Raw genomic sequence first — 18,547 nt, 5'->3', positions numbered from 1 at the left:
TGTGATCGGTCCCTGCCATATTCACCGGAGGCTTTGTGATCACTCCCTGCCTTATTTCCCGGAGGCTTTGTGATCGCTCCCTGCCTTATTCACCGGAGGCTTTGTGATCGCTCCCTGCCTTATTTCATGGAGGCTTTGTGATCGCTCCCTGCCTTATTTCCTTTAGGCTTTGTGATCGCTCCCTGCCTTATTTCCCTTAGGCTTTGTGATCGCTCCCTGCCTTATTTCCCTTAGGCTTTGTGATCGCTCCCTGCCTTATTTCCCTTAGGCTTTGTGATCACTCCCTGCCTTATTTCCCAGAGGCTTTGTGATCGCTCCCTGCCTTATTCACCGGAGGCTTTGTGATCACTCCCTGCCTTATTTCTCGGAGGCTTTGTGTTCGCTCCCTGCCTTATTTCCCTTAGGCTTTGTGATTGCTCCCTGCCTTATTCCCCTGAGGCTTTGTGATCGCTCCCTGCCTTATTCCCCAAAGGCTTTGTGATCGCTCCCTGCCTTATTCCCGGAGGCTTTGTGATCGCTCCCTGCCTTATTCCCCTGAGGCTTTGTGATCGCTCCCTGCCTTATTCCCCAAAGGCTTTGTGATCGCTCCCTGCCTTATTCCCCTGAGGCTTTGTGATCGCTCCCTGCCTTATTCCCCTTAGGCTTTGTGATCGCTCCCTGCCTTATTCCCCTGAGGCTTTGTGATCGCTCCCTGCCTTATTCCCCTTAGGCTTTGTGATTTCTCCCTGCCTTATTCCCCTGAGGCTTTGTGATCGCTCCCTGCCTTATTTCCCTTAGGCTTTGTGATCGCTCCCTGCCTTATTTCCCTTAGGCTTTGTGATTGCTCCCTGCCTTATTCCCCTGAGGCTTTGTGATCGCTCCCTGCCTTATTCCCCAAAGGCTTTGTGATCGCTCCCTGCCTTATTCCCGGAGGCTTTGTGATCGCTCCCTGCCTTATTCCCCTGAGGCTTTGTGATCGCTCCCTGCCTTATTCCCCAAAGGCTTTGTGATCGCTCCCTGCCTTATTCCCGGAGGCTTTGTGATCGGTCCCTGCCATATTCACCGGAGGCTTTGTGATCACTCCCTGCCTTATTTCCCGGAGGCTTTGTGATCGCTCCCTGCCTTATTGACCAGAGGCTTTGTGATCGCTCCCTGCCTTATTTCATGGAGGCTTTGTGATCGCTCCCTGCCTTATTTCCCTTAGGCTTTGTGATCGCTCCCTGCCTTATTTCCCTTAGGCTTTGGGATCGCTCCCTGCCTTATTTCCCTTAGGCTTTGTGATCGCTCCCTGCCTTATTTCCCTTAGGCTTTGTGATCACTCCCTGCCTTATTTCCCAGAGGCTTTGTGATCGCTCCCTGCCTTATTCACCGGAGGCTTTGTGATCACTCCCTGCCTTATTTCTCGGAGGCTTTGTGTTCGCTCCCTGCCTTATTTCCCTTAGGCTTTGTGATTGCTCCCTGCCTTATTCCCCTGAGGCTTTGTGATCGCTCCCTGCCTTATTCCCCAAAGGCTTTGTGATCGCTCCCTGCCTTATTCCCGGAGGCTTTGTGATCGCTCCCTGCCTTATTCCCCTGAGGCTTTGTGATCGCTCCCTGCCTTATTCCCCAAAGGCTTTGTGATCGCTCCCTGCCTTATTCCCGGAGGCTTTGTGATCGGTCCCTGCCATATTCACCGGAGGCTTTGTGATCACTTCCTGCCTTATTTCCCGGAGGCTTTGTGATCGCTCCCTGCCTTATTCACCGGAGGCTTTGTGATCGCTCCCTGCCTTATTTCATGGAGGCTTTGTGATCGCTCCCTGCCTTATTTCCCTTAGGCTTTGTGATCGCTCCCTGCCTTATTTCCCTTAGGCTTTGTGATCGCTCCCTGCCTTATTTCCCTTAGGCTTTGTGATCGCTCCCTGCCTTATTTCCCTTAGGCTTTGTGATCACTCCCTGCCTTATTTCCCAGAGGCTTTGTGATCGCTCCCTGCCTTATTCACCGGAGGCTTTGTGATCACTCCCTGCCTTATTTCTCGGAGGCTTTGTGTTCGCTCCCTGCCTTATTCACCGGAGGCTTTGTGATCGCTCCCTGCCTTATTTCTCGGAGGCTTTGTGATCGCTCCCTGCCTTATTTCCCTTAGACTTTGTGATTGCTCCCTGCCTTATTTCCCGGAGGTTTTGTGATCGCTCCCTGCCATATTCACCGGAGGCTTTGTGATCACTCCCTGCCTTATTTCCCGGAGGCTTTGTGATCGCTCCCTGCCTTATTCACCGGAGGCTTTGTGATCGCTCCCTGCCTTATTTCATGGAGGCTTTGTGATCGCTCCCTGCCTTATTTCCCTTAGGCTTTGTGATCGCTCCCTGCCTTATTTCCCTTAGGCTTTGTGATCGCTCCCTGCCTTATTTCCCTTAGGCTTTGTGATCGCTCCCTGCCTTATTTCCCTTAGGCTTTGTGATCACTCCCTGCCTTATTTCCCAGAGGCTTTGTGATCGCTCCCTGCCTTATTCACCGGAGGCTTTGTGATCACTCCCTGCCTTATTTCTCGGAGGCTTTGTGTTCGCTCCCTGCCTTATTCACCGGAGGCTTTGTGATCGCTCCCTGCCTTATTTCTCGGAGGCTTTGTGTTCGCTCCCTGCCTTATTTCCCTTAGACTTTGTGATTGCTCCCTGCCTTATTTCCCGGAGGCTTTGTGATCGCTCCCTGCCTTATTCACCGGAGGCTTTGTGATCACTCCCTGCCTTATTTCTCGGAGGCTTTGTGATCGCTCCCTGCCTTATTTCCCTTAGACTTTGTGATTGCTCCCTGCCTTATTTCTCGGAGGCTTTGTGATCGCTCCCTGCCTTATTTCCCTTAGACTTTGTGATCGCTCCCTGCCTTATTTCCCGGAGGCTTTGTGATCGCTCCCTGCCTTATTCACCGGAGGCTTTGTGATCGCTCCCTGTCTTATTTCCCTTAGGCTTTGTGATCGCTACCTGTCTTATTTCCCTTAGGCTTTGTGATTGCTCCCTGCCTTATTTCCCTTAGGCTTTGTGATTGCTCCCTGCCTTATTTCCCAGAGGCTTTTTGATTGCTCCCTGCTTTATTCACCGGAGGCTTTGTGATCGCTCCCTGCCTTATTTCCCGGAGGCTTTGTGATCGCTCCCTGCCTTATTTCCCGGAGGCTTTGTGATCGCTCCCTGCCTTATTCCCCTTAGGCTTTGTGATCGCTCCCTGCCTTATTTCCCGGAGGCTTTGTGATCGCTTCCTTCTTTATTCACCTGAGGCTTTGTGATCGCTTCCTGCCCTATTCACCGGAGGCTTTGTGATCGCTCCCTGCCTTATTCACCTGCAGTAAAGCCTCAGCAAGCAGAGATTCCACCAGTATGAGGCTCTGTGCTCACTAGCATTTGAGGCATTTAATGCTCCTTTTTGGGCAGTTTTGGAGGACGTTTTTGTTTCCTGAAAAGCTTTGGAAGAGTTGTTTTTTTCCTGCAGAGTCCTTTCCAGTCTTTTGATTTGGACAGTGCCGTGTTTGGAGAAGTTTCCTTCAGGATCCTCTTCAAAAAAGTTACATTGTCTTTCTTTTTCTTTCCAAACAATCCTTTGAAGAGGATTTTGGAGAAGATCCGCTCAGGAAAAACTCCCGGAAAACCTTTTCTGTTCACCTCTATTGGAAATCAACTTTGTTGTCTATACGCTGGCTGGTTTTCTTAGCTTTTCTTTTTTTTTTTTCCTTTTAGAGGTCTTGAAAAACGCCTGGAAGTAAAAGGAAAGTGCCTGTTGCTTCTACAAAGCAGATCCTAATGGAAACTACTGTCCAATCAAAAGACTGCAAAGAACACTGCAGGGAAAAAACACTTCCAAAACTCTTCAAAACCACTTCAGAAAACAAAAATGTTCCCAAAACAGGAGCATTTACTCAAGCAGTTTCTATTACAATCATAGGCGGATTATAATGAGGGCAATCCCGGCTACCGCCCGGGGCCCCAAGCCTGCAGGAGACCCGCGGCTCCGGGCGGGGTGTCTAATGCCGGATTGCCCTCATTATATGTGCGGGCCACCGCGGCACATACCGGTAGCAGTGGCGGGAGGGGGGGCCCTGGACCGCTCCCCCAGCAGCGGCCGCCCCTACTTCTTCATCGGCCGGGCCAGCACTGCAGCAGTTAACTTCCTTGTGCTGGCCCGGCCGCGTCACTGCTAGGAGACACGGCCCTGTGCGCGGCCGTGTCTCCTAGCTGTGACGACACGCAGTGCGCGCCCGGCCTGCAGTGCTGCAACGGAGAAGTCAGAGCAGGCAGGAGGAATGGAGGCGGGGGATGGTGAGTGTATGTGTGTGTATGTGTATGTGTGTGTGTATGTGTGTGTGTGTGTGTGTGTGTGCAGGCAGATATCATTGTGTGATGTCTGTTTATACTTATTTTTGTGTTTCAAATGTGTTTATGCATGTATGTATATGTCTGTGTATGTTTGTGTGTGTGCGTGACTGCATGCGTGACTGCGTGCTGCCTCCTGCTGAGTATAGTTGGCGCCGTGCGGCCTCCTGCTGTCTCTGGGGGGGGTGCCGTGCGGCCTCCCACTATGTATAGATGACACCGTGCGGCCTCCCGCTGTGTATAGATGGCGCCGTGCGGCCCCCTGCTGTGTATAGATGACGCCGTGCGGCCCTGTGCTGTTTATAGATGGCGCCGTGCGGCCCCCTGCTGTGTATAGATGGCGCCGTGCGGCCCCCTGCTGTGTATAGATGGCGCTGTGCGGCCCCCTGTTGTGTATAGATGGTGCCGTGCGGCCCCCTGCTGTGTATAGATGGCGCCGTGCGGCCTCCTGCTGTGTATAGATGGCGCCGTGCGGTCTCCTGATGAGTATAGATGGCTACGTGCGGCCTCCCGCTATGTATAGATGGTGCCGTGCGGCCTCCTGCTGTGTATAGATGGCTACGTGCGGCCTCCTGCTCAGTATAGATGGCGCCGTGCGGCCTCGTGCTGTCTCTGGGGGGGCGCCGTGCGGCCTCCTGCTGTGTATAGATGGCGCCGTGCGGCCTCCCACTGTGTATAGATGGCTACGTGCGGCCTCCCGTTGTGTATAGATGGCTACGTGCGGCCTCCCGCTGTGTATAGATGGCTACGTGCGGCCTCCCGCTGTGTATAGATGGCTACGTGCGGCCTCCCGCTGTGTATAGATGGCTACGTGTGCTCAATATTGAGTCATACAATTAATGTAAGGCTATGTGCCCATGATACAGAAATGTTCCGGATTTTTTTTGAGCGTTTCTGCATCTCCCTGGCAGAAAAAACGCATGCGGATTGTCCATGCGGATTTTACATGCGTTTTTCCTGCCAGGGACATGCGGATGTGAAGCGTTCTTCACTTGCATTTCTGCATGCGGGTTGACAAGCGCTTTCCAAACGATTTTAGCATCACTTGGAAAGTGCTTGACAACTTGGTCACACTATATAAATCCATGCAAACGGCATGGATTTATATAGTGTGACCGTAAAAAATAAAAAATATATACTTACCTTCTGATGGCCTGCCGACGGCAGCGGTCGCGTGACCCATCACATGACTAAATGACGTCACGGCAGGTCCTTTTCCGACCATCGCGAGCTGCCGGTTAGCCAGGACGCATCGGATAAAGACACCGGGGGCCATCAGAAGGTAAGTATAATATTTATCTTTTATTTTATTCTTTTTTTTACAGGTACAATGGTACCCGGGTCCAGAGGAGAGTCTCCTGTCCTCCAGACCCGGGTGCCATCCGCACATTGAAACGCATGGATTCTGCATGTACAGATGCAGTGATACGTAATCCATGCGTTCCAATGCAAGTCAATGGCGGTGAAAACGCAGCGCTTCTGCAAAATAATTGGTAGTGCTGCGAATTTTTCCGCAATGATAATCCGCAGCGGAAATTTCCGCAGCATGTACACAGCACATGCGGATTATCATTGGGGAACATGGCAGACCTTCTACCAAGCGTTTTTTAAGCGTTTCTGCAGCGGAATTGCTTAAAAAACGCATCGTGGGCACACAGCCTAAAAAAAAATATTATAATTAATATTGTGCCAAATTAATTTCACGTGTACTATCACATGATCTATCACAGGGGATCATGTGACATGTCACGTGATACATCAGGTGTGTGTGTGTGTGTGGGGGGGGGGTGCGCCTTCTAAACTGCCCGGGGCCCTTGCTACTCTTAATCCACCCCTGATTACAATACTTGTGATTTTTAAACCTCTCAAAAACTCCATGTGAACATGGCCTTGGTGTCATCTGCTCCTGGTGTCAGGCAGCTGCTGCTAAAGCGTTTAGTGCACCAGGATCAGTCAAGTAAAATTCATCATGGGTAAAAATATGTACAAATGTATATACCTCCAGGTGATTTAGGTGCTTTCATACTTGGACCACAATCAATAAAAAGAACCAAACAAATCAGAATTTTATCATAATGCTACTTGTGAAGCCACAGTATAAATCATATTTACTTCAATATTCTAAATTAAATATGCAGGCCATTACAGTCCTTAGTCCCCTTGGGAGTTACATCTGGAGCTTTGGATGTAACTAGAGTAGATTATCCCCTGGGATCAGTCCAGGATCTGTGTGAAGAATTGGTGAGATGCAGCTTTGGATGTGACTGGAGTAGAAGAATATCCCCAAAGAATAATCAATGGTTCTCTGAATTTTCTCTCCCTTTTGCAGCATTCAGAAGAGATTGTCCCTTCGACGGAGCTTAAAATGCCGACCGTTCAAGTGGTATTTGCAGAACGTGTATCCAGAGCTCCAGTGAGTTACTTTGATAAGAATGTACATGATTTTTTATACTTAACCGCTGATTAATGATCGACCTTGTTTATAAAAGCACAAAACATTTGTACCGGGTAACAGAGCTGCTGTTGTGGGGGGCGGTGATCATAGATTTTCCATGTATGCAAGGGGGATTACTTTTGCAGTAATCACCTCTAGAGGGACCACAGCCACTAGGGAGAGCTTACTGCTTGTAACCACCACTAGAGGAAGTGTAGTGCTTGTAACCACCACTAAGGGGAGCTTAGTGCTTGTAACCACCACTAGAGGAAGTGTAGTGCTTGTAACCACCACTAGGGGGAGCTTAGTGCTTGTAACCACCACTAGAGGAAGTGTAGTGCTTGTAACCACTACTAGGGGGAGCTTACTGCTTGTAACCACCACTAGAGGAAGTGTAGTGCTTGTAACCACCACTAGGGGGAGCTTAGTGCTTGTAACCACCACTAGAGGAAGTGTAGTGCTTGTAACCACCACTAGGGGGAGCTTACTGCTTGTAACCACCACTAGAGGAAGTGTAGTGCTTGTAACCACCACTAGGGGGAGCTTAGTGCTTGTAACCACCACTAGAGGAAGTGTAGTGCTTGTAACCACCACTAAGGGGAGCTTAGTGCTTGTAACCACCACTAGAGGAAGTGTAGTGCTTGTAACCACCACTAGGGGGAGCTTAGTGCTTGTAACCACCACTAGAGGAAGTGTAGTGCTTGTAACCACCACTAGGGGGAGCTTACTGCTTGTAACCACCACTAGAGGAAGTGTAGTGCTTGTAACCACCACTAGGGGGAGCTTAGTGCTTGTAACCACCACTAGAGGAAGTGTAGTGCTTGTAACCACCACTAGGGGGAGCTTAGTGCTTGTAACCACCACTAGAGGAAGTGTAGTGCTTGTAACCACCACTAGGGGGAGCTTACTGCTTGTAACCACCACTAGAGGAAGTGTAGTGCTTGTAACCACCACTAGGGGGAGCTCATTGCTTGTAACCGCCACTAGGGGGAGCTCATTGCTTGTAACCGCCACTAGGGAGAGCTCATTGCTTGTAAATGCCACTAGGGGGAGCTCGATGCTTGTAACTGCCATTAGGAGGAGCTCATTGCTTGTAACCGCCACTAGGGGAAGCTTGATGCTTGTAACCGCCATTGGGGGGGCTTACTGCTTGTAACTGCCAATAGGGGGAGCTCAGTGCTTGTATTTGCTAATAAGTGAAGCTTAATGCATATTATTATATATTGAACTGAATACCAATACGTTATTCAGTCTCTCCCTCTAGTGGCTGGTGCATGTAGCACCTTTTTCTCTTTTACATTTATGTCTATTCTGGACATTTAGTGCCGTGAACTAGAAAAATTACACTTTGACTGACAAGATATTAAAAATGGTTTTCTGGGACTTTCTTTTAAAATAAACCATCATTATTAGGACGGACTCTGCGCGCCCCTATTATCAGAAGTCATTGATCACATAGGATTTTTTGGTTTTGGTTCATCTGTAACATTATGGAATGGATGATTCTTTTGGGACTGTCTCGGTCGTTCCTCCATTGTCCAGTGACCATTGTGATGGCGTCGTTCTTGTGTTTTCCAGAATCCCGGTGGAATCCTTATCAAAATCAGGAATAATCAGACAGAGGCAGCGATGTGTCGAGTCCCAGAAGACCGGAGGGCAGGATGCTCCCACCCTAAACCTAGTACCTTGTAGCAGCCTTAAAGGGGTGTCCGAAAAATCTCAGGTACATCATCTATTCTGCCTTAGAATATCCATTTCCACATTTCTTCTTAGTTAATTCTATGCTGATAAGGAGGAGCCCCCCATTCTGGACCCCTGTCAGACCCTGCTGTAGACGATGGCTCAGGGATTGATGTTTAGCAGAATGATGTTTTTTTTCCTCTGGATTCTCCAGTTTACAACCATTTAGATAACTTCTTAAAATTCAGTCTTCATGCAGTCACCACTAGGGGGGGGCAGAGGAGCTTACTGTATACATATTGAGCCCAATTATAAAACCATATGGGGCTCCTCTGCTCCTCCTAGTGGTGGCTGCTGGCAGCCTGAATTCTGTAGTTTGACTTTATGTCTTCACTAAGAATTTGGGTCTCTGGAGAACAAAACCCTGACCCCTACAAAGAATTTAAGAAATAAGTCACAACACATCATGGGCGGAGGTGGAATTGCTATGAAAAATTTCCATAGCAAGACCGATAGAAACTCGAGCACAAGTTAATTTCTGCAAATTTGCTGTTGCGCTTAGGACAAAATTAAAAAGGCCCCCGCTACACTGAGGGCCCATGGTGGCTCCTATGCTTCTAAGTGTATAGTCCCAGCTCCTGCAGTGACGTCTTTCTTCATATCGCCCATGCAGTTTGTCTTTGGCTGCAGCGGTCGTGGGAAGAGTCCGGAGTGCAGATTTTGTTCTTATTTTAAACTTTCCAAAAAATGACCTGATGAGTCTGGTGTACTTATGATGGGAATCAATGTAAAAATGGCTATAGAATCCTTTATGAAAGGACAGGAGCTGTAACTGGACCCATAAAATACTCATTTTAATATCAGCAATATACAACCATATAAAGGATTTTCAAGTAAGTACTCCAGCTTCTCCGGGTATACGAGATCTATTTAATAATGTGCACATTTTGTATTGTGTAATGTGGTGACATATTTTACAAAAGAAACTGTGTACCTTATTTAATAGATATTTATATCTGATGGGGCTGGTGTACTTACTTTGAAAATCTATGTCAGAATGGCTATGTATTGCTGATATCAAAATGAACATTGTTTGAGTACAGCTATAGAGTGAGAGAGCTCATTGGACCGGTATTTAGTCTCTGCCCATACAGTTTGTATTTGAGCAATGTGAGATTTTAGCGTCAGCAGGAAAGAGACACACTGAGGAGGAGCTGTCCATCAGGATAAAGGGAGGAGATTCAACGGCAGGGAGGAGGGACACTGAGGAGGAGCTGTCCATCAGGATAAAGGGAGGAGATTCAACGGCAGGGAGGAGGGACACTGAGGAGGAGCTGTCCATCAGGATAAAGGAAGGAGACTCAACAGCAGGGAGGAGGGACACTGAGGAGGAGCTGTCCATCAAGATAAAGGGAGGAGATTCAACGGCTGGGAGGAGGGACACTGAGGAGCTGTGAATCAGACTAGGTGGGTGGAAATTCTGCAGCAGCAGGGAAGAGGTACATTGAGAAGGTGTCAACAATCCGATTAGATGGACAGAGATTGAGAGCAAATTTTCAAAAAGGATTATTCAGCCTTTCTGTCATGAATTATCAAAAAAAGTACACCAGCTTTATTAGGTCTAAGATCTATTTAAAGGGAACCTGTCATGTAACAAAAAATGCTGTTAATCTGCAGGCCAATAGCGTTTGTGACATGTTCCCTTTAATAATATAAAATTAATACATTTAAAGAGTAACTGCATTTTGGGGGATCTTTTATATGTTTTAGGCCCTTTTATTAGAGAGAACACACACAGCGGATGGCATATAAAGTCATTTGCTTTCTTATGCATCTGTGCTGCATCGTGCGCTCTCCTGTCTCCTGATCTGTGCACTTCTCCGAGGTCTTTTGAGCGATCTGTGGGGTCTCAGGACCCGGAACCCCACCGATCTGCTCATAATTAAAGGGCCTAAAACATATATATAAATAAAAATCCCTCCGAAGTTGTCGTTACTCTTCAATATTGCGAGTCCTGGGCACAGATCCCCTATAAGCTGCAATAGTAGATGGAGAAGGGCAAACCCCCCAAGAAAGAATCCAGATGGCTGATTCTGTGCGGCTCCTTCCTCCTGTACAGTGCGAGGATAGATAAACCGTGGAGATAAAGGAAGTATATTGCTCCTCGCACTGACAGATAAACTGCTGAGATTGCTTTATTCTCTGATCTCCGGGTTCTGCGGGGCCGAGTAAATGTGGAATTATTTGCTGCACTTATCACAATCCATTACCTGACGTTCCTGAGCTCGTCTTCCTGACACATAAAGTGAATCCACGGCCCGCGCTGACCTCCAATTATATCATAAAGCCGGAGATTCATTGCGTCAGCTCTTCCCCAGCTCCGGACGCTGTGTACAAAGCTCCATCTCCGCGGATTGTTGCTGCCATGTTTCTAATTCCAGTTCCCTATTACCAGCAGATTAATAGATCGCCCGGCTGACTCGTGGAACAAACGCTGGGTCAGCGCCATTCACAGGGGGGACGTCCGATAAATGTCCAGTGCTCTGTGAACGTCGGCCGCAGCCACGCTGATTTCCTGCAACAACGTAGATCTCGCTGGTGGCTGCAAAACGAATTTTCCTCAGATTCAGTAATGGCCAATTTGGTGCTAGAAATTATGATTCACTGTGAGCTGAACGCTGTGCAACTAATACACATGCAGAAATATATTCACATACTCTGTACATGCCTGCATCGCTGATGACACCAAATTCAGCGCTGGTCAATGTCTTAACAAATCTAATTATTATACTGATCCAAAGTTCCAAATCTTCTGCTAGAGAAGAAATCAAACATAACACAGTAAATACTTGCCACCACTAGGAGGAACCCATTGCATACAGATTTATACAGTCACCACTAGGGGGAGCCCATTGCATACAGATTTATACAGCCACCACTAGGAGGAGCCCATTGCATACAGATTTATACAGTCACCACTAGGGGGAGCTCACTACATACAGATTTATACAGTCACCACTAGGGGGAGCTCACTACATACAGATTTATACAGCCACCACTAGGGGGAGATCACTACATACAGATTTATACAACCACCACTAGGGGAAGCTCACTACATACAGATTTATACAGCCACCACTAGGGGGAGCTCACTACATACAGATTTATACAGCCACCACTAGAGGGAGCTCACTACATACAGATTTATACAACCACCACTAGGGGGAGCTCACTGCATACAGATTTATACAGCCACCACTAGGGGGAGCTCACTACATACAGATTTATACAACCACCACTAGGGGGAGCTCACTACATACAGATTTATACAGCCATCACTAGGGGGAGCTCATTACATACAGATTTATACAGTCACCACTAGGGGAAGCTCACTGCATACAGATTTATACAGCCACCACTAGGGGGAGCTCACTACATACAGATTTATACAGTCATCACTAAGAGGAGCTCACTACATACAGATTTATACAGCCACCACTAGGGGGAGCTCACTACATACAGATTTATACAGCCACCACTAGGGGGAGCTCACTACATACAGATTTATACAGTCACCACTAGGAGGAGCCCATTGCATACAGATTTATACAGTCACCACTAGGGGAGCTCACTACATACAGATTTATACAAACACCACTAGGGGAGCTCACTACATACAGATTTATACAGTCACCACTAGGGGGAGCTCACTACATACAGATTTATACAGCCACCACTAGGGGGAGCTCACTACATACAGATTTATACAGCCACCACTAGGGGGAGATCACTACATACAGATTTATACAACCACCACTAGGGGGAGCTCACTGCATACAGATTTATACAGCCACCACTAGGGGGAGCTCACTACATACAGATTTATACAACCACCACTAGGGGGAGCTCACTACATACAGATTTATACAGCCATCACTAGGGGGAGCTCATTACATACAGATTTATACAGTCACCACTAGGGGAAGCTCACTGCATACAGATTTATACAGCCACCACTAGGGGGAGCTCACTACATACAGATTTATACAGTCACCACTAGGAGGAGTCCATTGCATACAGATTTATACAGTCACCACTAGGGGAGCTCACTACATACAGATTTATACAAACACCACTAGGGGAGCTCACTACATACAGATTTATACAGTCACCACTAGGGGGAGCTCACTACATACAGATTTATACAGCCACCACTAGGGGGAGCTCACTACATACAGATTTATGCAGCCACCACTAGGGGAAGCTCACTACATACAGATTTATACAGCCACCACTAGGAGGAGCCCATTGCATACAGATTTATACAGTCACCACTAGGAGGAGCCCATTGCATACAGATTTATACAGTCACCACTAGGGGAGCTCACTACATACAGATTTATACAAACACCACTAGGGGAGCTCACTACATACAGATTTATACAGCCACCACTAGGGGGAGCTCACTACATACAGATTTATACAGTCACCACTAGGGGGAGCTCACTACATACAGATTTATACAGCCACCACTAGAGGGAGCTCACTACATAGAGATTTATACAGCCACCGCTAGGAGGAGCTCACTACATACAGATTGATACAGCCACCGCTAGGGGGAGATCACTACATACAGATTTATACAGTCACCACTAGGGGGAGCTCACTACATACAGATTTATACAGTCATCACTAGGGGGAGCTCACTACATACAGATTTATAGAGTCATCACTAGGGGGAGCTCACTACATACAGATTTATACATCCACCACTAGGGGGAGCTCACTCCATATAGATTTATACATCCACCACTAGCAGGAGCTCACTACATACAGATTTATACAACCATCACTAGGGGGAGCTCACTACATACAGATTTATACAGCCACCACTAGGGGGAGCTCACTACATACAGATTTATACAGTCACCACTAGGGGAGCTCACTGCATACAGATTTATACAGCCACCACTAGAGGGAGCTCACTACATACAGATTTATACAGCCACCACTAGGATGAGCTCACTGCATACAGATTTATACATCCACCACTAGGGGGAGCTCACTCCATACAGATTTATACATCCACAACTAGAAGGAGCTCACTACATACAGATTTATACAACCATCACTAGGGGGAGCTCACTGCATACAGATTTATACAGCCACCACTAGAGGGAGCTCACTGCATACAGATTTATACAGTCATCACTAGGGGGAGCTCACTGCATACTGATGTATACAGCCACCACTAGGGGGAGCTCACTACATACAGATGTATACAGCCACCACTAGGGGGAGCTCACTACATACAGATTTATACAGTCATCACTAGGGGGAGCTCACTACATACAGATTTATACAGTCACCACTAGAAGGAGCTCACTACATACAGATGTATACAGTCATCACTAGGGGGAGCTCACTACATACAGATGTATACAGCCACCACTGGGGGGAGCTCACTACAAACAGATTTATACAGCCACCACTAGGGGAGCTCACTACATACAGATTTATACAGCCACCACTAGGAGGAGCTCACTACATACAGATTTATACAGTCACCACTAGGGGGAGCTCACTACACACAGATTTATGCAGCCACCACTAGAGGGAGCTCACTGCATACAGATTTATACAGCCACCTCTAGAGGGAGCTCACTACATACAGATTTATACAGCAACCACTAGGGGGAACTCACTACATACAGATTTATACAGCCACCACTAGGGGAAGCTCACTACACACAGATTTATGCAGCCACCACTAGAGGGAGCTCACTACATACAGATTTATACAGCCACCTCTAGAGGGAGCTCACTCCATACAGATTTATACAGACACCACTAGGGGGAGCTCACTACATACAGATTTATACAGCAACCACTAGGGGGAACTCACTACATACAGATTTATACAGCCACCACTAGAGGGAATGCACTACATACAGATTTATACAGCTACCACTAGAGGGTGCTCACTGCATACATATTTATACAGTCATCACTAGGGGAAGCCACCACTAGGTGGAGCTCACTACATACAGATTTATACAGCCACCACTAGAGGGAGTTCACTACAAACAGATTTATACAGTCATCATGAGTGGGAGCTCACAACATATATATTATACAGCCACCACTAGGGGGGCTCACTACATACAGATTTATACAGTCGCCACTAGAGGGAGATCACTACATACAGATTTATGCAGCCACCACTAGAGGGAGCTCACTACATACAGATTTATACAGCCACCTCTAGAGGGAGCTCACTCCATACAGATTTATACAGACACCACTAGGGGGAGCTCACTACATACAGATTTATACAGCAACCACTAGAGGGAGCTCACTACATACAGATTTATACAGCCACCGCTAGAAGGAGCTCACTACATACAGATTTATACAGTCACCGCTAGGAGGAGCTCACTATATACAGATTTATACAGCCACCACTAGAGGGAGCTCACTACATACAGATTTATACAGTCACCACTAGGGGGAGCTCACTACATACAGATTTATACAGTCACCACTAGAGGGAGCTCACTACATACAGATTTATAGACCTTGCTATGTGGCCATGACATACGATGTAATCTTCAACAGGTTTATTTATTTGCCGTGTTTTCCATGGATATCAATTTAACCCACAGCCATGAGCAGGTGACAGAGCGACATAGATTGCACTTTACCTCCACGGTCTCATTTAATTCTTTCCACATAAGTGTAAATGGGTTCGACAAAAATCCGCGGCTCAGACTGATATCATTGTGAAGAATTCATTTCTCTAAATGCTTGTTCATTGACCATTTATCACAGCTATTTCCAGGAAGGCTGTCACATTTATTATAAGATAGTGAAAGTCATTGTAAGAGCGAGATGACAGCGCGGAGTGCCGAGCAGTGTGAAACGCAGAACAATGTGGGTACATTAACCCCATGTAATGTCTTCTGCATCTCCTTAGTATTATAGGAAATCTGCAGAAAAATGTGTATTGAATATATAAACTATCAATACACAGAGACGTCTTCGAGGTATGAAAGTGCCTTGTACCTTCCTGACATCATCGTATCCTAAATTCATTACTCTGCTCATAACATACCTAACAGTTCTTAGAGACTTAGGCCATTACATCCCGAAATCATCTATTATTAAAAGTACTAAGTGATTTTATTGGAAAGTGTCCAATATTAAGGGCAGGTTCCAGTCACTAACTATAAATATCTGTATTGCAGGGACAAATCGTACAGAGAAGGTTGTGATTAGCTTACGTTTACGTACTTTTTTTTACTGATTACAATTGACTACTATAATATTGACCCATGTACAAGAATATAACTACTATAATACTGCCCCTATGTACAAGAATATAACTACTATAATACTGCCCCTATGTACAAGAATATAACTACTATAATACTGCCCCCTATGTACAAGAATATAACGACTATAATACTGCCACTATGTACAAGAATATAACTACTATAATACTGCCCCTATGTACAAGAATATAACTACTATAATACTGCCCCTATGTACAAGAATATAACTACTCTAATACTGCCCCTATGTACAAGAATATAACTACTATAATACTGCTCCTATGTACAAGAATATAACTACTATAATACTGTCCCCTATGTACAAGAATATAACTACTATAATACTGCCCCCTATGTACAAGAATATAACTACTATAATACTGCCCCTATGTACAAGAATATAACTACTATAATACTGCTCCCTATGTACAAGAATATAACTACTATAATATTGCCCCATGTACAAGAATATAACTACTATAATACTACCCCTATGTACAAGAATATAACTACTATAATACTACTCCTATGTACAAGGATATAACTACTATAATACTGCTCCCTATGTACAAGAATATAACTACTATAATATTGCCCCATGTACAAGACTATAACTACTATAATACTGCTCCCTATGTACAAGAATATAACTACTATAATACTGCCCCTATGTACAAGAATATAACTACTATAATACTGCTCCCTATGTACAAGAATATAACTACTATAATACTGCCCCTATGTACAAGAATATAGCTACTATAATATTGCCCCATGTACAAGAATATAACTACTATAATACTGCTCCCTATGTACAAGAATATAACTACTATAATACTGCCTCCTATGTACAAGAATATAACTACTATGATACTGCTCCTATGTACAAGAATATAACTACTATAATACTGCTCCTATGTACAAGAATATAACTGCTATAATACTGCTCCCTATGTACAAGAATATAACTACTATGATACTGCTCCTATGTACAAGAATATAACTACTATAATACTGCTCCTATGTACAAGAATATAACTACTATAATACTGCTCCTATGTACAAGAATATAACTGCTATAATACTGCTCCCTATGTACAAGAATATAACTACTATAATACTGCCTCCTATGTACAAGAATATAACTACTATAATACTGCTCCCTATGTACAAGAATATAACTACTAGAATACCGCTCCTATGTACAAGAATATAACTACTATAATACTGCCCCTATGTACAAGAATATAACTACTATAATACTGCCCCTATGTACAAGAATATAACTGCTATGATACTGCTCCTATGTACAAGAATATAACTACTATAATACTGCTCCCTATGTACAAGAATATAACTACTATAATACTGCCTCCTATGTACAAGAAAATAACTACTATAATACTGCTCCTATGTACAAGAAAATAACTACTATAATACTGCCTCCTATGTACAAGAATATAACTACTATAATACTGCCTCCTATGTACAAGAATATAACTACTATAATACTGCTCCTATGTACAAGAATATAACTGCTATAATACTGCTCCCATGTACAAGAATATAACTACTATTATACTGCTCCTATGTACAAGAATATAACTACTATTATACTGCTCCCTATGTACAAAAATATAACTACTATAATACTGCCCCCTATGTACAAGAATATAACTACTATAATACTGCTCCTATGTAAAAAAATATAACTGCTATAATACTGCTCCCTATGTACAAGAATATAACTACTATAATACTGCTCCTATGTACAACAATATAACTACTATAATACTGCTCCATATGTACAAGAATATAACTACTATAATACTGCTCCTATGTACAAGAATATAACTACTATAATACTGCGCCTATGTACAAGAATATAACTACTATAATATTGCTCCTATGTACAAGAATATAACTACTATAATACTGCCCCGTATGTACAAGAATATAACTACTATAATGCTGCTCCTATGTACAAGAATATAACTACTATAATACTGCCCCCTATGTACAAGAAAATAACTACTATAATACTGCCCCTATGTACAAGAATATAACTACTATAATACTGCCCCCTATGTACAAGAATATAACTACTATAGTACTGCCCTATGTACAAGAATATAACTACTATAATACTGCTCCCGCTAACGGCCGCCATCTTTTTTCTGAAATCCCGCGTCGCTGATTGGCCACGGCCGGACCAATCAGCGACGCGGGATTTCCTGGACAGACAGACAGACAGACAGACGGGATAAGACAATTATATATATTAGATAATACTGCTCCTATGTACAAGAATATAACTACTATAATACTGCTCCTATGTACAAGAATATAACTACTATAATACTGCTCCCTATGTACAAGACTGTAGCTACTATAATACTGTCCCTATGTACAAGAATATAACTACTATAATACTGCCCGATATGTTCATAGGAGCAGTATTATAGTAGTTATATTCTTGCACATAGGGGGCAGTATTATAGTAGTTATATTCTTGTAGAAAGGAGCAGTATTATAGTTGTTATATTCTTGTACATAGGAGGCAGTATTATAGTAGTTATATTCTTGTACATAGGAGCAGTATTAAAGTAGTTCTATTCTTGCACATAGGGGGCAGTATTATAGTAGTTATATTCTTGTAGAAAGGAGCAGTATTATAGTTGTTATATTCTTGTACATAGGGGGCAGTATTATAGTAGTTATATTCTTGTACATAGGGGGCAGTATTATAGTAGTTATATTCTTGCACATAGGGGGCAGTATTATAGTA

The 18,547-nt window shown here is 44.7% G+C and overlaps 1 protein-coding gene across 3 annotated transcripts in view; it reads left to right on the top strand.

Annotated features, from left to right (window-relative positions):
* Positions 1–18,547, top strand: part of GALNT14 (polypeptide N-acetylgalactosaminyltransferase 14) — an 805,599-nt gene that overhangs the window by 753,390 nt on the left and 33,662 nt on the right. For all 3 annotated transcript variants that reach the window (XM_073671814.1, XM_073671812.1, XM_073671813.1), the window contains 2 exons: positions 6,641–6,724; positions 8,324–8,468. In XM_073671814.1, the coding sequence (XP_073527915.1) occupies positions 6,641–6,724; positions 8,324–8,468 (229 nt within the window). The remainder of the gene's footprint in view (positions 1–6,640; positions 6,725–8,323; positions 8,469–18,547) is intronic.

This window comes from Phyllobates terribilis, unplaced genomic scaffold, assembly GCF_046119375.1.
Source record: "Phyllobates terribilis strain yellow unplaced genomic scaffold, ASM4611937v1 Scaffold_3__8_contigs__length_932513732, whole genome shotgun sequence".
Lineage (NCBI taxonomy): Eukaryota > Metazoa > Chordata > Amphibia > Anura > Dendrobatidae > Phyllobates > Phyllobates terribilis.
This window is presented reverse-complemented; position numbering and strand designations above follow the sequence as displayed.